The sequence below is a fragment of the Paramormyrops kingsleyae genome, chromosome 14, assembly GCF_048594095.1.
Source record: "Paramormyrops kingsleyae isolate MSU_618 chromosome 14, PKINGS_0.4, whole genome shotgun sequence".
Classification (NCBI taxonomy): domain Eukaryota; kingdom Metazoa; phylum Chordata; class Actinopteri; order Osteoglossiformes; family Mormyridae; genus Paramormyrops; species Paramormyrops kingsleyae.
In genome coordinates, this window is record NC_132810.1 from 5696017 (window position 1) to 5720669 (window position 24653).

At 44.2% G+C, this 24653-nt stretch overlaps 1 protein-coding gene across 3 annotated transcripts; it reads left to right on the top strand.

Moving 5' to 3' along the window:
- The first annotated feature begins 306 nt into the window (after nt 1–306).
- On the top strand, nt 307–16377 carry ppm1aa (protein phosphatase, Mg2+/Mn2+ dependent, 1Aa). Of its 3 annotated transcripts, none has more exons than XM_023825545.2 (6): nt 307–691; nt 1510–2357; nt 2861–2978; nt 5697–5808; nt 6407–6464; nt 15059–16377. In XM_023825545.2, the coding sequence occupies exons 2-6, from the start codon at nt 1527–1529 to the stop codon at nt 15092–15094; spliced, it is 1155 nt and encodes a 384-aa protein (XP_023681313.2). In that variant the 5' UTR covers nt 307–691; nt 1510–1526; the 3' UTR covers nt 15095–16377. The 3 variants fall into 3 exon arrangements, with proteins under 3 accessions (XP_023681313.2, XP_023681312.2, XP_023681314.2); XM_023825544.2 differs by lacking the exon at nt 15059–16377 and adding an exon at nt 8554–10500; XM_023825546.2 differs by lacking the exon at nt 15059–16377 and adding an exon at nt 6674–8533.
- Nucleotides 16378–24653: the final 8276 nt, after the last annotated feature.

Sequence of the window (24653 nt, forward strand, 5' to 3'; positions counted from 1 at the left end):
ATATTTTCCTACTAAAGACAACCTGTCTTGTTTAATGAAATACTTAGGTTAGGTGTCATGTTTCGGAAGACGTTGGGCTTCTACTTCTTTAATAAAAAAACAACTAACGCCTGTAATTAACGCAATTTCTTAGCAAAATTAACAAAAGCTTCAAAAGTATTCAAACAGGACAAAGGAAAAATGAATCAAGGCGTGGCATAACCATTGCACCATGAGTGCGTGTGTTTTATAATTAATGAAAAATAAACTTGAATTGAATGAACTCGGCGCACCAGGACAGAGGCGCGCTCCTGCTTGCCGGTGGTGATGTCATCCTCTTTAGCATCCGGGTCTCGGGCCGCCGTGTCGGGTTTGCTGGCTGGCTGGCGGAGGGCTGGGGGGTTCGTCGCTATCAGCCGCTGGCCTGGAGTACCATATCCCATAAAAACATCTTTAGGGTTTCGTGACACGTCCAAGCGATGCGACTCTGGCTCGTCCGTCGGGGGGCGTTTTTGTCTTTTACAGTCTGATCGCACTGAAACGTGTTTTACTTTTTCTCCTCTTTCCCTTCCAGCTGTCGCTTCTTGGCTGTTTTTCTCCTCGGTACTTTTCTTTTCCACCGGGGCCGGTTTGTTAGTGTGTATGTGTGCGGTTTTTCTTGTTTTCCTTTTTTTAAAAATTCTATACGAAGCAGACCTCATTCTGGATCTCGGTAAGTGACAATCGGGTTCTGGCACCAATAGTTAGACCGTTTTGGGGGACTCATTCGGACAGGGGTCTTGGGAGGGGGGCGAGGCCGGCTGAGCGAGGGGACCCCCGGCCTCAGTGACTGAATTGGCCGTGGGATCGGTGGTAAACAGTCAGGGAAATAGAAAAGCCTGTTAGGACCGTGGCATCAAGGCTCTGCGTGATACAGCCCCGAATGCACGTCCAGTGCCCAAGAAGCGCATGTTGAATTACGAGTTGACGCCAGTTACCAGCTGAACTAACCGTCTAGAACCTTTCCGTGTTGCGTGGCGGAGGCATTTGGTCCGCTTTTATTTTTAGGGACGAAGCCACAGCTGCCTCGTTTAAATCCCGAAGCTCAGTTAAAACCCGGGCTTCGCAAAGGGGTCACGTCACTGGGGTTATTTTCTGACATGTGCTAAGCGCGTGTTTGCGACGCTGATCTTGTAAAACAAAGCGCCTGGTTACTGTATTGTTAAATGTGTTTTAGAAATTAGTAGTGTGCTGTGTGAATGGCCTTTAGTGGGTGTTTTATTTCTGTGCGTGTGATTTTGCTATGCCAATGAAAGGACATGTTTTTGGGCAATGCAATTAATAATGAAATGGCGTATTCCTTGACCAGTAGTTACTATTTATATGTGCAATTTGTGTACATACTGTTCTATGACTGATAAAACCTTTTAGTATGAAATATTAATTTAAAATACCTGTGGATTTTTAATACAAAGAAGTTTAAACCTATAGATTTCTTTTTGATTTTAGTCCACAGACACAGGGTATTTTCTAATTTTTCTGTTTCTCCAGACTAGAGGGAGTTGAAAATGGGGGCATTTCTGGACAAGCCAAAGATGGAGAAGCACAACGCTCATGGGGAGGGTAACAGTCTCCGCTATGGCCTGAGCAGCATGCAGGGCTGGCGGGTGGAGATGGAGGACGCCCACACGGCCGTCGTGGGACTGCCCAATGGCCTGAACGCCTGGTCCTTCTTTGCGGTGTACGACGGGCACGCTGGATCCCAGGTGGCGCGGTACTGCTGCGAGCACCTGCTGGAGCACATCACCAGCAACCTGGACTTCCGCGGCGGCGGCGGCGAGCCCTCGGTGGAGAGCGTCAAGAGCGGCATTCGGACGGGCTTCCTGCAGATCGACGAGCACATGCGCGCCATCTCGGAGAAGAAGCACGGCGCCGACCGTAGCGGCTCCACTGCCGTGGGCGTGCTGGTCTCGCCGCGGCACATCTACTTCATCAACTGCGGCGACTCCCGGGCCCTGCTCAGCCGCGCCGGCCGCGTCCACTTCTTCACACAGGACCACAAGCCCAGCAACCCGCTGGAGAAGGAGCGCATTCAGAACGCCGGCGGCTCCGTCATGATCCAGCGCGTCAACGGATCGCTGGCCGTCTCGCGGGCCCTCGGCGACTTCGACTACAAGTGCGTCCACGGCAAGGGCCCCACGGAGCAGCTGGTGTCTCCGGAGCCCGAGGTGTACGAGATCGAGAGGTCGACCGCCGACGAGTTCATCATCCTGGCCTGTGATGGCATCTGGGACGTCATGGCCAACGAGGAGCTCTGCGACTTTGTCAGGTCCCGGCTGGAGGTCACGGAGGACCTGGAGAAGGTCTGCAACGAGATCGTGGATACCTGTCTCTACAAGGTAAGGTCAACCCGGTGATGTTTGGCCAGCAAGATGAGTAGGAATTTCCTAGCGTTCAACATGAGACGGTCACTCAAGTTCAGGACTTGAGTTTCCAGAATGCTGAATAGGATGGAGCATTCTGCATGATACCATAGATCAGTGGTCTTCACTGCGTGGCCCACGGGACACTGGTGGCCCATGACTGAATTAAAAAATAAGCAAATTATCCTGACTGTAGATTTATTAATTTTTTTTTCAATGTTTTAAAATTATTTTTTAATCTAGACACAATACAACTTCCCCATTTAAAGTGCAGGAATGTAGTTAACTAGCAATCAAGTGAAGCAGCATCAAGATTACTTTAAAAAGGTAAATGGAGGTCCCCAACCTCCCCTCTCCATGCTGCAGTGAAGAACACTACCATAGATATACGCTAGATTTCAGCAGATGTTGCAGTGCATCGTGGGACTGCTGGGCTGGGGAGGTGGGCTCAGCGTGGTTACCGGGCCCTTCTGTTTCAGGGGAGCCGGGACAACATGAGCGTGGTTCTGGTCTGCATGCCTGGCGCGCCCAAGGTTTCCCCGGAGGCCGTGAAGAAGGAGGCCGAGCTGGATAAGTACCTGGAGAGCAGAGTGGAAGGTGGAGCGCCTAGAAAGGCTAGCAAATAGCTGCACGTCACTGAGTCTCGCACTGGGCGGCACCCGCTAGATAATCCAGCTGTCAGCGAATCCCGTCATAGCTGCATCATACCCACAGGATACCTGTGTTTGGGGTTAGGCTTCCCCAGCTGACTCGTGTACATACAGCACAATAAAAAGACCGTCTCTGTGTACGAGAAAATAAGCTAAACTGGGCCTTAAAGGAAACCTTTTCCCCTTACTGAGGAGAATGGCCTTCGTTTGATTCGCCAAAGGACCCGGAGCAGTTCGCTTCATAGCGACAGCAGGGGTAACCGTTTGCTGCATCTTCTTTAGTAACCCTCCACACACACACACACACACACACACACACACACCTGGTGCAGAATGCCGTGCCTGCATCCACTCTGCTGACATCACTGTGTCCGTTTCCCGGTACAGAGGTGCGGCGATAACATACACACCCTGCAGAAAGCTTCAGGACATATTGCCATCATAGAGGTGTTGTCAAAGCTGCTATATTTAAAAGTTGCTTCCGTAGGTTAGAGACGAGACGGAAAAGGTTTTTTTTTTTTTATATATATGCAAAGATGTACATTGTTATATTATTTAATATTCAAGTGTAAACCATAGCCTTATTGTTTTAACAAAACTATATTTACAAGTATGCATTGAATGTTAATTTGCACATTTTAAATTGTGACTTTAGACACTGCAGTAATAAGAGGGTACATTATAGGTTAGTGTGTGAGAGAAGGAAGGCTAGTGTTAACATGCTGTTTCCATTCCAAAGACACGCTTTTTGCCTAAATCAGTCTCGGGGGTCTGGGGCATTCCAGGCAGCCTGTAGGGCGGCGCTGTTGTACCAGTGCTGAAGCAGGTGTGGTGACTGACCTGTCACATCTTTTCATCAGTGTAGTTCCTTGCTAATAAAGGTCAGAAGTCCAGACTGGGTCATGTATCTCAGAGTAGAAGCACTGAAAAACAGAATGATGGTGGTCAAAAGATTACTTTGAGTTGACCTTGGGCTGAGTCTGGCAGAGAGGGAAAAAAAATGGTTAGAGTGTAATGTATTTGCAACCCATCACCAAAGCAGTACTGCAAAGGTTTACAGTTAAATTAAATTAGCCGCGCCTATATTCCATGTGCTCTTAAAGTACAGAAACACAAAGCTACCAGTGAACCAAAAATAATAATAATAGAGGGTGTGTAAGGAGGATCGTCGTGGATCTTAGTGGCTGTAGATTGAACATTAGTGAAGCTGTTTTGCTTGGTGATGAAGAGGAATGTTTATAACCATTTGATACTTTTTTTTTTTTTTTTTTACAAAGATGTGAAATGTAACGACATACATTGTCAGAGGAGGTTTGTTTCAAACCATTACTGAGAGTTCCAGAACTCGTGTGCCGATGAGGTGGAACAATTGAAATCAGTACAGTCCTGCTCTTACTGGTATTTCTTTCCTATTTGTATTTTCATTAGACAAGTCATTCTTGCATCTGAAGGTGTTTACACCCTCCAAGGGGGGAGGGGGGGAGCGGAACAGCAAGAGAGGGTGGGAGAGTGTCTGGGACAGCCCTAATGAATAACCTTGAATGTGAGGGAAGAGGCTTGTGAGGGTGAGTGAAGACCACAGAGTATCAGTGGAGATGGTCCCTGGAGTAGGGAGATCCTCCCTTTGTTCAAGGTGTGGACTAAAGTCTGGATTGTACATATTGTGGATTCTGATTGGCTGATTTGCCCAGGATGTGAGGGGCACAGGTTCAGGCTTGGCATGTTGTGTCAGTAGGTCAAGTGAGTTCATTTTAACAGCAAGCCTGCTCATTTTAACATTCCTCTAAAATGGGATACCTTTTGTGTTTGGTACAAATTTCACAGATGTTATCAAGTCTCAGCATACAAACAGAATACTGCTCCACCAGTCATATTTTGTGATCTTCTATGTTACTTTGAGCAGTGGGTAGACATGCCCCTAGTTCATCAGCATCCTGACATTTCAAAGTAATGGGTCCCTGCAACCCATTTAATGACATGGTCACCATTTGGGCTCCCATGCACCATTAAATCATCAGTTCACAAGGACGAGACTAAACTAGGCCTCACATGTTTAGTCGTAGTATTAAGGTACTTCCCAATAGCAGCCAAAGGCCAGTATCCAGAAAATAAGGGATGTTTGTATTGGGTTGTTCAGTTTTTTTTTTCCTTTGAAATTGTTTTCTATTTTTCAAGTATTTTTGAAACTGTTTTTTGCCCTGTATCTATGTGAGGTTAGTTCTTAGTTTATTTTTATTTTTGTACTTTAGACGCTCCATATTATACATGTAGAGAATAACTGTGATGTTATTTTAGATGTTAACGGTGATTCTAATAAACACTTGCTGAAATGATTCTGACATCTTTGGCTTCTTTTTATTCAAAATGCAGATTGAGATCCGACCAGGTTCTTTCCCTTTAACCATTTACGGCAGAGGAGAGCTGTTTTCTAAAGCGGTATCCTCAGAGCTATTAAGGGGATGTAAATGAACAGTATGACACACAGAGGAGTCCAAGTCAAGGAGCCTGTGAATGTAGTGTCTGCAGAGGGTTAGGGGTGAGGTCAGGGAGGGCGACCCGGAGGTCTGTGTCACCAGTGCTGGGGTAGGGGTCTCTTTTGTTTCTCTGTACCTGTGCATGTTTGCTGTGAGGGACACATTTACCAAGCAGTGCTTCTGCTCCCCAGAAATCATTAAGAAGCAGGGCGAAGACGCCCCTCCGGACTTAGTCCACGTGATGCGCACATTAGCTGCCGAGAGCATCCCCCACCTTCCGCCAGGGGGAGAGTTGGCCAGCAAGTGAGTGAATCCCCCCCCCCACCCACTGACCCCACATGCAACAGCGCCCCTGCTGACTTCACATACACACAAAGCCATGCCTCTGAAATGTGACATCTGAAACCTTGGGGTAGGAAGGTCACTGTGGGGACTGTGGCCATGGCAACCAAGCCTTACCCATTGGTCTATTCAGAACCAAGTAAGGAAGGGTGGGGGGGGGGGTTAGCGGTAGGTTTATATGGAGATGCCTTTCAGGTTTGGAATTATCCTTGATTTAAAATGTAGTTTCTGGAAATCCTTAAAGCACGCCATGCTGAAATGGTTGTGTGATGAAGTCTTTTGAGCTGTGAACCCATTGTGGTCCCGTTACTAATTTAAGGGCTTCTGGAGACGGATGGGGCTGGATGAAGAAGCCAATGTGTCCTCAGTCAGGCATATGGGGACTGAACTCCTCTAACATGCCTCTTCTGGGATTACAACCCAGGTTGCCATCAGAATTAGTATTTAAAACAAAAAAAGAAGGAAATACTACAGGTACAGAGAACAGTAGGAGATGTGTAAGCGGGTGTTGCTTACTGGAGAAGAGTAACCTGCCTGCGTGTCTCTCTGTCTACCCCAGAAGGAGTATCATCGAGGCCATATACAACAGACTTAACCCATACCGCTCCGACGATACGGTGAGTATGGCCCTCTTTTCCGAGGCTGCCCCCGTCAGTGCCTGCAAGGGTGTGTGCTTGTGGTGATGGGCAGAATGTTCCTCATGACACTGGACAGATGCTTGGTTTGGGAGCTCGGCCTAACTAACACGTGCAACCAAACTGACGGATATCTGTGTCAACCCAGCCCAAAACTGAAGCTGAGCCTAACTGGGCTTACTTCATTTCAGTGACAACATGAGTAGGGATCCGGTCCTTCCTCAACTATGTGTACGTCTCTCTTTAATCTGCTCCAACGCTGATTCCGAAAGACATCCAGCTGAGGCCTGTATCATGGAACTGGTTCAATGGAGTCCGATTTCGAAGATAAGTTCCAGTTTGACTTAACCAAACAAATTAAATCTGAGAAACGGTATCATGACACTGACTATCAGCAATTTATATCAAGCCGGGTTTCCTTACTAAAACCAAGATTACTTCCCGAGCACATGCACATAACGGTGTACCATGTGCAACAATCAGCCAATCACGTAAGCATGGATCGCAGCAGGGCTACGTATTTCAATGCAGCGGAACAGAGACTTATTATGATAATATATGAAGAATTCTAAAGAACGATAATGGTGAAGAGCAACACTGCGGCAGCCGCCGGCGATAGAGCGCCATGCTGGCAGCGGACAGCGACAGCGAAAATGCACACGTACAGTTTGATTGTCGTTAAGATAATTGTCTTAATTTCCAAACGTGTTTTATGCTTTTCATAATTATTCCAAGACTTTTTATTCGCATTCGTAATACCGTTTTCATTACTTAGTGTTAAATAAACTTGTCACCTTTCAAGGCAGGCAGAGGGTTATTTGCTTGGGAAGACAACAGAAGCGTTAACATTTTAGCTGAGTGACGTCCATGTTCATTTATAATTACACCGTTCAAAATGGAAGGGGTTCAATAAATGGACTAATGACCATAAAACTAAATGAGATAGACATGTTCAGTACAGGTTATATCAACGGACTATAGGGTACAATTCACACTACTTTCTGCATGTCTATATATCTTCACTAATAATTGCACTGTGTCAATCCACCACCTCTTACAAAGAAAACAGCTACTGAATGTGAAATGCACATGCAAACATTCATATATTAATTACGATTCACCGGTAAAGTAATCTGGAAAACCAAGGGCTGTGCAAGAGTGGCTATCAGCTCACAATGCCGAACCAATATCCCCTTCCAGTAGAGATTGCCGCTTCTCAAAGATATTAAGATTTAGCACATATAGCGAAAAGGCTCAAAATGCAAAAATGATTAGTGTGCGTCTCTGCCTGTGGACATCAAAGGTCTGTGATTAAAAACTTCCTGGCTTGATTGTTGAAAAATATGACAGCCGGAAGACTGAATAACAAGTATAAAGTTAACTCTACCACAGACACTGGATTTTCATGGACGTGCCAGTTTGGGAAAGGCAGTTTGTTATGTCGGGTAATATACCGACTTCTTCCCTTTTATTGGCCCAAGAGCTGTTTGAGATCTGTGATCCTGAAAGCTAACCTGCTCCGGAGCAGGTCTGGTGTGTAGCATTCAGTTACCGTAGTGATGTGTCCCACGAAGAGAACCAGCGTGGTGATATCGACAAGCCAGAGTTATCGACAAGCCGCTACTTATCCTCAAAATTATCCACCTAAGCAAGGAATCTGATCTCGTGATACTGGCCCCTGGTCGTGAGCAGACCTGATAGTGTATCAGGTTACTAAACGCTTGTTTAGAGGTAGCTAATGAAAAGAATGGGTGAACAAAATAGGTCAGTTCACTTACTCAGTCACCATTACCTTCATTATTTACTACCCACATTATAATGTCCTCTGAGTAACTCGAGTGTTATTTGTGCCACTGCTGTTCATGCTCAGTGCTGCCCCCTGCAGGCATAATTTATAATATTAAAAGTTCCATCACCACGCACATTCAGTATGAGCTGAGGTCGGCCGGCACAGCATTTTCTGTGGGGAATCCATCATCTGTATCACTCGGCATTCTTGCCTAAATGTGGATGGGGGGGTGTGGTCAGGCAGGGAAGCCTGTCAGTCATGCGCTTTCTCACTGCCTTCCAGTCAGGGGTGCCCGGACGCGCCCGTCCAAGCGAAGCCTCCCGACTCTGAAAGGACCTTCCTGCTTTCTTTCCGAAGGACTCGGCTGCCGACATGGTAGCATAGCCTGCGCCAGCACAGCATTCGCAAAACGGCCACAGAGACCATGGCGCGACACTCCCCCACCCCGTAGCGGTTTTGTCTGAAGGGGGGGGGGTGGCATAAGGGGGAAAGAGATGTACACAGGTTCGCTGCTCAGCAGGCCATGCTCAGTCTCGCCACTTTAAAACGTTCGACAAATAAAAATAAAAAATCCCACATTTACCCATTTCCACAGCCGCTGCGTTTTTATCATTTTAATAAGCTGTTCCTGTAATTCTCTCGATTTTTGTTATTTTTCCTTCGCGTCTTTATATTATTCTGTTTTTCTGAATCCTGTGTTTGATGAAGGTCAACCAGTAAGCCCCCCCCCCCATCCTTCCCCTCCTCTCAGGGAGTGCAGCTGGGGGTTAACCGTACCTTTTATTTTCCCTCGTCATTTTTCTCCCATGTTTTTCGCATCCTCACCCGTGGCTGTGACATCATTGTTGCATCATCTTCACAGTGACCCTAATATCTTGGGACATATATCCTGCTCTCCATGGCTTCTGTCGCCTATCACCAAGGTATTACTTTTGGGTAATGGGGTATCTAATGTAGATACGCAAACACAGACATCTGTATACACTCATTGGCTGGTTTGATGCACCTGCTTGTTAATGCAAACAGCAAATCATGTGACTGTACACAGACGGGGTGACATTTATTGTGTGACTGAGCATTAGAACAGCGAAAATGCCTGATCCATTTGTTGACCTGCTTAGGGGAACAGATACGCCTATTTTCTACTGCTAACTAACACTCATTTTCACTAAGGAGGAACATCAGAGTACAATGGTACCTGGAAGTGGATAGTTCTGGTCCAGAAAGGAAAAACCCAGACCAATGAGTGAATGAATGAAAGTTACATTTATATGGTGCTTTTCAAGAACCAATAGCACTTTACAGAACCAATGGGGAGCAACTTCAACCACCCCCACTGTGTAGCCCCCACCTGGATGATGAGACGGCAGCCATTCTGCACCAGTACGCTCATCACATAGTGGCTAAGGTGGTGGGGGGGGGGGCAGGAGAGAATTCACCAGTTAGATATAGGGGGTGATTTGGAGGCCAGATCTGAAAGGGCCACAATGGACTATCTAGCCTGGACATCGAGGTACCAGCCCTACTCTTTTGATGGATGCCCAGGGATCTTTTATCACCTCAAAGAGTCAGGACCTCGGTTTTATGTCTCATCCAAAGGGCAGCACTGCTTGACCAGCACAGTGTCCCGATCACTGCACTGGGACATCGGGACCCACACAGAGCACAGGACGCACGACCTTGTTGGCTGCAGCACTTCACACAGACCACAGACCAAGATTGTGTTTCAACCAACCAGTTGAGCATAAAGAGCCACAGTCACAGAGACCTCTGGTTGGTTGGAACAAAGCCTTGGTCTGGATTTGTACTTTCTGGACATTCTGAACTATCAACCTCTGGTTGTCTGTAGGGCAGTCAGACTGAATCCCTCCGTGAGGATAGTCATATATAATATAAATATAAACTATAAGAAAACATTTTCTTAAACTGAAATATGAAAATAATACTCTACAATCAAATGAAAACTATGCATGTTGCATTCAAAACTAACTAAAATAAAAACACACATATACTTTCTGATGCTGTTTTAAAATAATATTTAGCAAAAATAATTAGTTTCTTTTTCATTACCATTAATAACACCTGGAACATGTTTTACCCATTTTGAGAACATTAGTGCATAATTTGCAATGTGCATGTAGGGTTCCTTAATGATCAGACACATCAAATAGCTGCAGAACTTTCAGTCTGTCCCTAGAAATGAAATTCCTGAAGCTTAAACTGAAACTAAAATAGATAACTAAATAGAAGTAAATCTTTCAAATAGAAACTAATAGAATCACACTGACAACTAAAACTAAGCTGGATTTCAAATGACAATTTAAAACATAAAAATATAAACTGAATTAAAAAAAAAATCAAAACTATAACAACACCAGTACACAGACCCCCCCCCTCCCCAACCCCCCCTCCATATCGTCATATCGGCCATATGTCAGGTGAAACGTGTTCAGTTACTGTTAGGAGTGGTCACTGTCCTAACTAGCTGGTCCACTTTCAAACTGGCTCTTCAACCTCGTGTAGCTTGAAGCTGTCGGACCAGTTTTCCCCGTTTGTGGATCCATTTGCAGCGCGATTAATGCCAAACACAGGGACACTGGTGAACGAGCGTGTGATAGGCAGTCTGCCGGCTCCTCATTGGCTGGCTCACTGTGCTCCGTCCACACAGGTTCTTTTAAACATAAGCTAACAGCCTGAGGGTGCAGCTCCACCAGTCCCTCTGTTTTCTCCTTGATGAAACTTTTTAAATGTACCGCATTAATGGATTATGAAAGGAGCAATTTGCAGACATCTGCCTGCTGCCGACCACTGGCACGTCCCCTTACATCAGCCGCATTCCGCTGCCCCCTGAGTTACCTGTCACAGGGGGGGCCAGTCCCCCCCCGCCCCGTCCCCCCTATTTTCCTGTAATGGATTGTTCCTGGTCACGCTCTTATTTTTACGCACTAATTTTTCTTATGCCCAAAATATTCTCATTTAATATTTATCTGTAAAAATGAGTACCAACACAATTATTACTCACTAAATGTTCGTACAGCTTAACGCACTGAAATCATTCTAGAAAATTCAGTCGGCGTCACATCCTGCCAGCTCCCAGTAGCTCGGCACCCCGCACAGGTCGCTGCACCGAGGCTACAGCCAAACGGGGGCATGTCAGCCCCCCCCCCCCCCCCCATTTAGTGACTGTTGCCATACCAACGTACCTGGCATGGTAAATTGTGTACTTCAGAACTACAAATTCATAAGAAACGGTGCGTGTTTTGGACCGCGGCCAAAAAAGGCATCATCGTGTTCAGTTATTACAAAAAAAATATAAAAATCAATGGCCTTTTGTCGGTAGAGAGGGCCCCCATCGCAATGCGCTGAGTGCTGTGTTGAGCTGCCACCGCATTGCATTCTGACCGTCGAGGTCCTCAGAGGGTCTCCCTGCTACCTCCCCCTGCCCAGGGTCCTCTGTGGCCCAGCAGCCCTGTGCCCCCGGAGGTGGCTCCTCACCCATCAAGCTATGGCTCCCAGCCGCCCTGCTAGCTGCATAAATGAGGCCTCATTAATCCATTCAGCAAGGGCTTGGCCACCTCTCAACACAGAAACCTTGACAGATTTCTGGCTGCAAATTAACGGTTTAATACATGCTGCCTTTTGACAGCTGGTCTGTTTCACCTGAATGAATTGCCTCCCCTTCCCCCTCTGTTTTTTTTTTTTCTCCTTGTTTACATCTGAAAATAAATTAAAGATTTTCAGGCTCTGAGCTTCATCCAGTGTGAAGTTGCATTCAAGTTCTCAGAACAAAAAGAATAAAAGGCCAGATATGAGTTTTGCGATGGAAATCTGCACTCAGCATGATCAGTCGTATAAACAGCTCTTTCTGAAAATGTAAGGGCTCCTCCCGCCTCCTGTGTAATTGCAGCAATTTCTTTAATCAGGGGGGTCAACGCAGGATGAAGTCAGGGTCTAATTTCACAACTGTCTGAGAATTGTTACGTCTTTTGTTGATAATCTGTAATGTCAGAGCTGAATTTCCCATGCTGTGTGTGTTTTTAAATCATAATGTGGGATGAGAATTCCATTTGTGTGCTGTAATCGGCTTGGGGGGTGGGGGTAAGGTACGTGATAAAGGTGTAAAATGCTTTTATCTGTAGGGACCTGAAGGAGACTAAGAAGAGAACAGAAAGTTGTTCTCGATCTCGGTCATTCGCTGGGAAATAGATCTCGGTCATTGGGCACTAATTTCCCCCAAAGGACAGTGATTCTCCGCACCAGAGGTGGATAGTTCAGGTCCAGAAAATGCAAATTCAGACCAGGATTTTCTTTCAACCACCCAGTTGAGTACTCTGTGACTGTGACTCTTTTTTTTCTGAACTGGTGGGTTGAAACAAAACCTTGGTCTGGATTCGTATTATCTGAACCTGAGCTTTCCACCTCTGCACATGGGCAGCTGACAGTCTGATGGGTCAGTGTGTTGGTCGCCTAATTACAGAATCCTCCGTACCGCTGATTGAAGGCAGAGCCGGACTGTGCGGCGTGTTTGGAAAGGGGTAGCAAACACTCTGCAGAGCAAAGGGGGAGATGAGCAGAAGTCGTCTGCGGGCGGGTGGGATTACTGTAAATGTCAACATAATGCCATGTGCCGTGCGTGAAGGTCGGGAGTTCGAGTGGCGTGCAGCGCTCAGGCGTTGATAGATGGCGTACAATCAGTGTTGTGGTGCTTCATGTGTGACTGCTGAACTTGACCAGCTGCAGAGCTGGATCGTAAAGTGATGTCCTGGTCTCTGAGGAGCCCAGCCTGATCCTCATTAAGGGGTCATTACCTTCTACCTGAGTGGTTTATTCTAAAGCACTACAGCTTTTACCGTCCTGTACAGCTGGGTACGGTTATGTATCCCCGTCAGGGCTACATCAGCACATATACGGTACCCTGTAAATGGAGCTTTAGAACATGAAGGTTGCTGGTTCAAGTCCTACTTAGGGTCTAATATGAATCATTCTTGAATAGTTTAGTGTAAGTGCATCCACAGTGGAAATAAATGGCATTGTGAAAGCTGGTAGGACGCACAATACAAGCTAATTAAATCTGAAGGATTTAGCAAGTCTTGATGGGCATTGAAACTGAAAAACTTTAATTTTCTGCAGTCTTGTAGCGACATTGTGCTCCCTTGCAGTTACGTAAGGCAATCAGACATTATATCAAATAGTCACCTGTGCGGTTTTTAGGTTTTAAGGCTTTAATGCTTACAGTTCTGTCTCCAGCATTATACGTTTACAAACCATCAAAACATTTGACTGTAGTGCGCCGGTTTTTTCGTCCCAGGGGTCCTGTTCACACGACCTTTCTAACGCTGCTGAAGTCATTCACACTTCCCGACTTATTTATAGTTACACGGGGCACAGAAACAGCGGCGCAGTCACACTCAGACAGCCGTAGATGCATGGCCACCACGAACGGGGTTGGCTAGGGGGCGCCAGAGCGACTTGCCGACATCCGGACGCGGTTAACTGGATACAGGGTCTGGTGAACTAAACCGACAGCCTTTCTGCAGTACGCTTGAGTGATCCATTATGATTATCCCTATGATTAAGAATTTTCCAGTGACAAGAACAGTTTCATACTAACAAAAAATATTGCAGATGTAAAAATTACGAGTGCACTTCAACTGTTCTGGTCGCATATTAACAGTATAACGTTGAACCAATAATTTAGACCTTCTTAGTTTAGTAGACCTATCTTTTCTGGCAGCGGTGAAAAATGCTGCTGGTGCACGTTTTGGATAAAGTCGCCGCTTGTTTCTGGCAGCGGTTGTCAGAAACACACAGGTGGACCTTTTCCTACCCCCAGATGTCCAGGAACTGACTCGAACAGTACATGCCAGTGTGACAGCGGACGTGCTTTTCCAACAGGGCTGTCTCTTCAATGCACACTTCCTCCGAGTTTATTTCTTATTCACACGATACACGTTTAATCGCAATGTTTAATCCGCTGTGATGGGTAGTAATGTGCAGCAAAAAAAACTAGCAACAAGTTATACGAAACGTGAGGTTAAAGCTTGAAAATCATAATGGAGAGAAACGATTAATTCCCACTCTTCTTACGTATAGTATATATTTATTTCTCCGTGTGGAAACACGGAATCGAATGAACTGAATCTCTTTTTTAGACTGCTGTTTTTGGAGGGGGTTATGCTATTCAGCTTAAGATGCCTAGCCGCTCACTCTAAGGTTCTGCACAGTTTTGAAGATTAAATAGTATCCAAATGCCTTAATCCATTCACACTTTCCATCTTTTCGACACCCCCGTTAGGCACGGACTCACTAGCACCTGCAGCTGCGCCATCCTCTCTCGTTAGTCGAGTATCATTCCTCTCCGCTGCAAACATTCATTCAAACTCTTCTAGCTGCATTTAGAGACACTTGCTAATAAATATCATTTCCAATCCCCGCTAATGCTTTCTATTCTGCTTATCTAGCTGCGGGTCACCTATTATATATGATTAAGAAAACGAGCGTAGCGATGACGTCACTGTGCAGGATTCACACATAAGTGGAAGGAAATTGCAGCTGGTCACCATGCATTCTTCCCTTATCACACGCTAGTGACTGCACCTTACGTAGACATGGGCTCACAGTTTCGCCATGTGTCTAACACCAGCATGGAGCACACCCGCATGTCCTTCTGTGACTGTCCTAACAGACAGAATGTCCCAGAGAAGGGGCCAGCTGTTGTGGTAGCACTTTCTGGGGCCCTTGTCATTGCTGCCTGCCGTCACTTGATCGATGATGTTCTCTTTCCCAGGACTCTGTGGTCCTCTTCTTCCGAGGATTCAACTAAACAGGATCCTGCCGCCCGACCAACCGCCCGCATCTCAGCCACTGCTCTCGCCTTAATGCCGCTTCTGTCTGCTTCGTCTCTCCTGCTTCTCTGCGCCGGCCGTTTGCACAAGGCAACCCTAATCCCCAACGGTCTTCTACACCTCACACACAAATTCAGAAGGTGCCCCCCTCCCCCCCAAAAAAAGCACATGCCAGAAATCCCACCATTCCTCTCTGAATGGGACCCCACCAGCCACTCCCACCTGCCCTCGTCGTGTGCCACACAACACAAAGAAAGGTCTCAGTCGGCCAGTTCCTTCATGTTTTTTTTAACACCTGACAATGGTAGAATAAGGTGCTCTGCTTGTTTGAGGCTGCTAAGTCCTGCCACACATTTGCTGTGAAACCTCGTTCAGTACCAGGCTAAAGCAGGTACCTGGGCTCAGAACTCACCCCCTCTGGGTCTTGAGTCCAGTCATGCCGGCTTTGGGAGTTTGAGAGTATGCATATATGAACCCAAAAACATTCTGAAGCGTGATAGTCAGTCCACAGCAGATGAGCGGGGACAGAGGCAACAGAGGGACCAATCACTCACTCTGTCATTTTGGTGTATTTGTAGGTGACAGTGTCAGATAAAAATCAGTAAATTGCCAACGACTGATCCGTTTTGGTTAAGTAGGGGAGGGGGGGGGGGGGCTAGACCAGGTAAAGTGACCAAGCTGAATATTCAGCAAAGGGCTTTCCTACTCCACCGCGCATATTTGACCTCGGAAAAGCCATTTCAATATTCAGAATGAAAAAAAAAGTGTTTCCTAAAATGCAAGCAGTCCAAAATGTATTCATGGTGCCAATACAAGTACTGTATTTTTTAATTTAGCAGAGGTGTACTTTTATTTTGTCATTCTGTGAGAGAACTGTAGAGTTCGGGGGACACCTGAAGGTGTGATGACTGTCATTGCCGTGTGCATCCAGAGCACCAGGCTCAGCACCGTCCGCGGTCTGGTGTCACAGCACCGAACAGCACAGGATCTGGCCGCTGTTCTCCATAACCACCCCTAACCTTTCTCACCCCAGCCTGCGCAGCGTAGCTTCATACAAAGTCCAGCTGCTCCTTCCACGCCTGTCTGCCTTGGCATCAGTGTCACTGCTGGTGATTTATCTGTAATGGAGAGTGAATCCTTTCAATTTATGTCACGCGTTCGCAAGGAAACCAGGATGGCTGGAGGGCTTCTCAAACGATCACAAAGATTCCTGTATGGACAGACACGGACTAAACACTCCAATAAAAACAATCAGACAAAACGCCATGTTATTCTTCCTGGCTTTCATTTCCTGCTCGGTGGTCCCACAGCTCACGGAGAAGCGGTGCGACGGGACCAGCTTCTGGGGGTAAGTACAGCATCTGGCAGGTTAAAAGAAGACTTTTCCACTACTGTGAAACCTGCAAGTGCCACTTTCGTTCATATTGAAGGGTCAATGCGTGGAGGTTCAGTGTATCTATATGCGCCCTCGCTCCTGTTTACTGTGGCTGGGTTGCCCACTTGCACATGGGCCAAGGTGAGCTTAAACTTGCCCCAGCAATGGGGCAGGGCTCTGTGCACAAGGGTGTGGGTTAAAAAGCCACAGTGACTATGAACAATGACCCCTTGAATGCTGTATTCAGCTTCCCTGTGGGGAGTTTTCCGTTTTTGATTGAGATTGGGGCGGGTGGGTCTCCCCACTAGCGGAAAGGAGTTCGGCCACCTCGTTCTGCCTTACAGCCGGGTAACAACCTGTTGCTTTGATACAGAGCTTGGTCAACTTCCCAGAAGCCAGGAAGTCTGGAATCGGGATTCAGAATTCTACAGGAATTCATCAGATTTTTTAAATTTTAATTTGATGTCATTCATGTACAGTATGAACAGAGACATTATATGTATGCAGTTGTACAAAATGGTGGCGGTGGGGGGGGGATTCGAAAGTGCGGGCCTGAAATGCGCCGCCGTTACAGCGTGGTATTGAGCGTGGAGAGCTGCGGGGACCCTGAAGGGCGGACGTCTCTCTGTTCCACTCAAAGCCTCACTGTACCAAAGAATTACACCGCGTAACAAAAATGTGAATGAGGCACCTGTAACCTCGGACGAACCCTCATTGTAGGTAATTTTTCAAAGGCAGCGGAGGTCTCTTTCCGAGTTTCTCAATTGAAAAGTTGCGCGTCGAGACGAAAATGGCTTACATTGTACGACAGGAAATTGGGTTTTGCGAAAATATATACTGGCTCCCGTTCAAGACCATTTACCCTGCCCGTTTTCACCCCAAAAGAATATTTGATCCTTCTTTTAAACCTACATGTTCTCTGGTGCTGAAATATTCTTCCCTCTTAGTTTATTAATCAGATACAATCTCCATGTACGTGGTTGTGATTGTTAGGGTATTTATTATGGTTTATTTATTGTAGGTTTTTCATTTCTTTGAAATGTAAAATGATATTAGATTTTACTCTGAAATTTGACATGGAAGACATACAAACTAATATCTTACGAACTGGATCAAGTTTTGTCACAGTATTATACACAAGATTGACGTTCGATGCCGAAAGCTCTGAATACACCTGTGAATGGGTATATTAGGTGTGGTGTGAGTTAATGGATGATATTTACAGTATCGGTTTAAAAGGAAACATGACTTTGGCTTTATATCAGCCTTGCTGAGTGGAGAGATGGGCGGACACGTGGATGTTAATAAGAGTTTGTGAAATTAAGCAACACGCGCGAGACAAACAGCGTGTTGTAAAGTCAGTCAGTTCCATTTAACATTAATTTAACTGTATCTCCCGGTGCACTGGTTCTGAAAAAAAATGACTGAATTGCTACTCTGCACACCACATCATCTTATACATTCTATATTTACATGAAGTACAATTCGGACATTTATACACAGATCAAAATGTTTCTGTGTATGATTCAAAAACATCAATAAAGCAGACCGCAGTCCACAAATTACAGCGCATGAGAATCTAAATAAAATTATTCAACCAAAAGTGTTTAATGCTGCTGATTATAAAAAAAATCACTGACGCATCGTGCATCGCGTTTGACAGGGCTGTGATGTTAAGGTTCTTTAGAGCCCAATGGAAAGATTACCGGCAGTGAACCAGTTCGGCATGGGATACCATATAAAGAGGAGCATCACGCCTTTTGTCAATGTAACAAAACATTTTTTTTACGGATATGAAAATATAAATAAATGCATGTGAATATATGAGCTGCAGTTTTATAGCCGCTCCGTGAACTTATGTAATTCAGCATTCAGAGAATTTAGGGGGCAGCCCAGCCCCTCCAAATATACATCGGTGTTTGACTAACTAAATGACTATCACACCTTTATAAAAAAAAAGTAATTCAACAGTACAAAATCAGAGGGCTATAAAGCAAAAGCCTAAATAAGTGTTGACCTGTTATGCTCATAAAACGCACAATATTTTATCTGCCTAACCACAGATTGTTAATTTACCGTCCGAGACACAATAGACCAGCAGTGTTTACCCGAACCGCTGCTTTCGTTCATTCAGCACAACTTTAAATTTCGAGCACCGGCCTCGGTTTTTGCTTCTCGACAAGTTTGCTGGCAGAGAAATGTTCCAGTGAAAGTTTGCATTCAGGTTTTTCAGAGCGTGACAGCCTCGAGTGGCCCTTCATTGTCCGCAAGGAAACTTCGTAGGAAATGGTTTCTTGGGTGGTCCGGCCGTTTTTGCGGTCAACAATACCAGGTACCTTAATTATGTGTCATAGACGTTCTCTGGTCAATAGTGCTTGATTTACGGCTCTCAGTTCAACTGCTGCAATTAACGTTATAACCGAAAGAGTATTGGTTGTAGGGAAGCAAGGAAATCTTTTTACCTATATTTTCAAGAAAGCGGGCAAAATGAAGGTCGTATTGAATAGCGTCTACGGCGATAAGGTAAGCAATTGCATGCAATTTTTAAAATGTTCCTCGTTAAATATTATACGCTTGGGAGTTGGACTAAGTTTATAAAAACTTTGCAATAAATAAGCGCGCAATAAATGCAATAAACCAGGCAGCTTGTAGATTCTTCTGCTTTTAAGAACATAAATGAAAATGTATAGCCAACACGGACAGGGGTTTAGAAGTAGCCTAATTGTCCAGAATCCGTTTATAGTCATATCTACACACTGTGTTTTATGTGCAAGTAATATTGAAGGAAACAGTTACACATTGCAAGGAGCTTGTAAGGAATTTAACATTTTCAACAACGTATTTCATCACATACATTTTAAACGACGGTGGAAGCTTTGCGTAATAATAATGACGATAAAATAGGTAATGGTTTTAGTGCCTCGTGGAAGTCGAAAGGAGACGAACGTTACCAGTAAACAATAAACTGCTTCGGTGAAGCCGTAGTTAAATAGGCTACATTACGCTGAAAATCGCATGCTTAATTTTAATCATTTACTGTAATTAACAATTTGAACCGATGGTTAAAAACTAGTATATTTTAAAGCATAATGATATAATCATGTATTTGAATTAGCAAATAACAGTAACCGTTGGAAAAATTCTTAAATTGTAGTAACTACATTTTAATTTTAGGCCGTATTCTGAAGTTAACTCATTTATTTAAATATATAGTAGTAGTTCAGCGGACTTTTATAAACCAGACTTAATAATGTCTGCTATCGATATATTTCTATATTATAATATTCATAACGTTTCCCTCAGTACACACTTAATAAAGTATGGCTTATAGCCTGCCGTCTATTAAATATATGCACTCTTTAGATTTACATCCAAAACTTTTAATTTGGGCAGAGTTTTTCTTTTTTCTAAGTTTCAAACCAATATAAACGAATTGCTACTTTCCGTTAATTAGAAAATATGTACTCAACATACATTGCATAAAAACTGTAGTGTCAAAGACCAGGGGCCTATATGAAGAAAACTAAATATTGTCCTGCAGTCCATAAAATTTCCGACGGATTGTGTAGAAGCCAAGTCCATTATGTTTATTATCAGTATATAAAAATTAAGTGTTCAGATACACATGATCTTCAATACTTTTGTCTAGATAATTCATAGACAGACTGAAACATTGTATTATTTATAGAAATGAGATATATAAGATAACGATGAGTACAAAACAACAACTGCAGTATTTGTATTTCATGATATTCCTTTGATGAAATCCCTTAAACAATACTAAATGAAATATATATGTCAGTACCGGTCCTAGCCCATGTGGCGCCCTAGGCGAGCATCACCTCCGGCGCCCCCCCCCGTCCGCGGCCGCCTATAGGATTGAGCGGCCCTGATATTTGCGCAGATATAGTTCAGGGGCGCAGATGGAGGGGGGACACGTCCCCCGCACCCCCACCTCCCAGTTATATAGGAACCCTGATCCTTTCCCCTACCACATTTGAGGGGAAAAAACAGAACTTTGATAAGTAGCATCCATGAATAGGGTTGGATACCTAGATGTTTGAATTCAAACTGTGTCGACCATCACGAGCTACTCACAGCATGTGGCTGCTGCAGGTAGGAGTCCCCTCACGCGCGCGCGCATTCCCGTGTCTGTACACACACGCTCCCGCTGTCTCCCTTTATGTCGTTTGTAGTATAAGCCGGGTAAAGTGCACGTATTCCTATTAGCCTACGTATGGCTTTAAAAAATTCCGCTTCCTCGATAACCTACCGATTTAACGAAGGATAAATAACTCAAACACCGATGTCACTTTCTGAAACATTTTATTCAAATAGGCTATATACTAAAATAACTTGCCGCATTTGTGACTTCGCGCATTCTGTTTGTATTCGCCGTTGCGGGTTGAGGACTGTGCTGCCTTAAATTGCGCCGGATGCAGTTTTGGTCACACTGACCAAAGCGGTATGCAATACAGAAAAAAGCAACCCGGAACTAGAACAAAGAGCTGTCACAATGTTCTTTCCAATAGCAAGCAATGTAAGTACACATAAATTCCATACCAAGCTTATCCATCCATTTTCTGGAACCACTTATCCTATTCAGGGGTCACAGGAGGTCCAGAGCCTATAGCCCTATTATTCAAATCACAGTCCTCGAGGTCGGAGCACTGCTGGTTTTCCAGCCTTCCTTTACCTGTCAGTCAGGTGTGAAGCCTCTGACCAATCAGAATCAGTAATTATTAAACAACTACCTGGGGGAACTGAAAACACGGCCTGGATTTGGAATCGAGGTCCAGATTTGAAGAACCCTGGCCTACAGGCACAACCTAGAATAGGGCACACTCACATCTACAGGCAGTTTGTTAACTTCAGTTAATCTTAACATGTTTCTGGCCTGGGGGGGGGGGGGGGGGGGTTAAATTGGAGTAGCCAGAGGAAACCCCTCAATGATAACAGAACCATGGTAGAGACTCAAACCCTGGGCTGACAGGTGTGAGGCAACAGTGCTAACCACTGTACCTCCATGCCACGTTATACCAAGCCTGGGTTGGGTGGAGTTGTCAACATAATTTATCCCATATCTCTGATAAGCTAATTTATGTTACTGCAATGAAGACAACAACGTCATCTAAGTTTGGCTGAATGTGAAATGATGTCTGTTAGAATAAAGCAGTAAATATGTGCTGACATGATATGTAACATTGGATCAGGGCCATAGGCAGCTATGAGGTCACCACGGCCCAGACCTCGGGCATTTTTTAAGAGCTAAAAATAAAATTTGATGCTAAATATTCATCTGAACAAAAAAATTAGGCTAACGTTTTACATAACCAATTAATTAAAAAAATAAACCGCTTATGAAGGGGGTGGTATCAATAATGTGATTGACGAGACCCACCCCCCACTATTTTAAAAATCCTAGCTCCAGCCCTGCATTGTAGTAGGCTGTACTGGAGCTCAGCGAATTTAAACTTGCAATATTTTGCAGAGAAGGTCATCTGTCATTTACGCCATTGGCCAATAGGCCAGTTGTGGGTGATTGGCAACGCCACACTAGATAAAGTAACATTGTATGTATGTTGGTCAGTGTCAATCATAATGTTTAGTGTATTAAACAAATTAGTCCAGATCACACCGAATGCACCATCAGGCATGACTGAATAAGCTTACAAGTTGAGACCTTTTGTTCAGTTTGGTCCCCCCACTTCAAAAATCCCTCCTGTGCTCCTGGTATAAGTTATACTATTACATTACAAGGCCCATTGCTTTAACGACATTAATTTTAGCACGAACTAACATGCACTATTTACTGTTCAATCTGCTTTCTTTTTTCTCCATATAACTTGCTACTACGGTCAGTAAAAACACAGGGGCTAAGAGGTGAGCACTGTTACTAATACTATAATATAATAATACTCTAATAATACTCTAATACTGTTAATATTAAAGGTTAAAAAACAAGAAAATAACACCATTGTCTGACTCTGGATTGAATGCCAGGAAAATTCAATAAATAAAAATCAGCTTAAGTCAAAAATGAATCAGATGATGTGCTTGCTGGTCAGATGCTCTTTTTACAAGCTGTTTTCTACCAGTTAAGGGTCTGGATCTTCGCCTTGACCCATCCCATTCAAAGTCAGCAGAACCGTTCCACCCATCGCCTTAATAGCATAAGAATAAGACGCTATTGGAAAGTTATGCAAACCAAAAGGTGCCTGAATATGTATTTTATTTCCAGCTACAAAAAGAGGTTAGATTTCTGTGCAGGAGAACAGCTGAGACCTTAAATGAGAAGGAAGTTTATATCTGAAAACGATTCTGTATACCATGTACGCTGCGACGAAATTTAATAGTAAAAATATGAATTAACAGGAACACAAAAAGGACACAATCACTGGTTTTACTGAAACATTAAAAAATATGTTTATCAATGCAAGTTGCCTTATATGCGGATATCGATGCAAACCCTACTTCCATGACAGTCAGGTTACCACCAAATGTAAAGAGGATATTTACCATCTTTACAGTCTATATAAGGCTCTTTCAAACCACTGATGCAATTGTGCTTATACTCGAGATAAAACAATTGCAAATTCATACCCGTAAACAGCACTGATCTTGTTTTAAAAGAGTTTGCGGAGACCTTGAGATGGAAATATAGGCCTATCAGTTTTTTTGCAGTAACAAAAGATGAGGCAGGGTTCACTAAATGAAGAAGGAAAACACATCGGGCGGCTCTATCAATCAGGTGGGCTGGAATAAAATGCCATTTTCTTAAGCGCCAAATTATTCTGCCGTGCTAGAAGATTCATAAACCAACTGCGCTTCCGATACTTGATGGGTTAACATCTGCAAAAACGACGTCGGAAAAAGTAATGCCCATTTCGCTTCGTATTTTCATCATTTGGTTTGAATGAAAGCATTTGCTTAGCAAAATGGCTCACTGGATGTTTGACACATCTATAGGGCCTAATGTTTTGCAAAATGGTTCATTGCCTTGCAGCAAACGTAGGCCTTGCATGACTACACCGACTGCGTATATATAATATAATATACATAAAGTCCCCAATCCATTATAATGTGGCTTATATTATACAAGATTTATAGTGGATAGATAACACAACTGGAAAGATTACAGGACAAAAGCTTTAAAATGACGATGTGATTAAACCAAACAAAATATCAGTTTAAGGTTTGTACCCATGATTTACTACAACCCTAAACAATTTGACTGTACTGGCCCTCTTAAAAACATCTAATACAATTCACTACTTTCTTGGCATTATCTAGAGAAAGTGAGCTAGCAAAAAACGTTTAGTCCAAAATCCTTACAGGGTACCAAAATTAATTTCACTTAAGGTCATGCACTGTTGTACAGCATAGGGTGACCTTGTCAAATCCAATCATAGCCTTAACATTGATGACTAAGGTTTCCCCTTCAGCCCAAGACATAATCTCTTTAATTGGTTGTCGGCTCCAAGTCCCGGTCGTGAAAAGAGATTTTGAAAACACCTAGAGACAGCACTTTCACTCACCTCTTGCTTAAAGCAAACAAGACACGTAGAGAGGAATGTGCCAGAACCCACCCAACTTTATAAGGCCATAATGGCTGCGTGACCAAGGTTCAAGGAACGGCCCCTTGTGAGCTGTCTGTGTGACCCATCCTTTCGCTAAATATTCCCTGCAAATTAATATTTTTAATATTTAAGCCACTCTGACAAAGCTATCGTGCTCCTCGTTGCGATATCCATTATTCACGGAGGAAAAATAGAGGTAATATGCATTCAGAAGAAGGTTGTTATTCCGTTAATGATTCATTAATAAATTGAACTAGAGTAAGTACAGTAGCGTAACCCTCGGTACAGCACATGGAATAATTTGCGATCGCTCATCCTTATATAATATATTACATATTATATAACATACAGTATGAAACGGTGGATTGTCTCAACAGCATGTCCAACTACTACATTGCTAAACTAAACATTCCAAGTTTTTAACTTATCAATAACCAGTATCTGTTTGGTCATTCGCCTGTTGCTTATGCCCATTTACCGTTCATAGTCCCGAGGGCATCTCTGCTGCCCGCAGGGCCTGAATGATAAGCATCTTGAGGTCGAGTCCCATCAAGTTCATGAAAGATCCAGTGTAATGAGAGC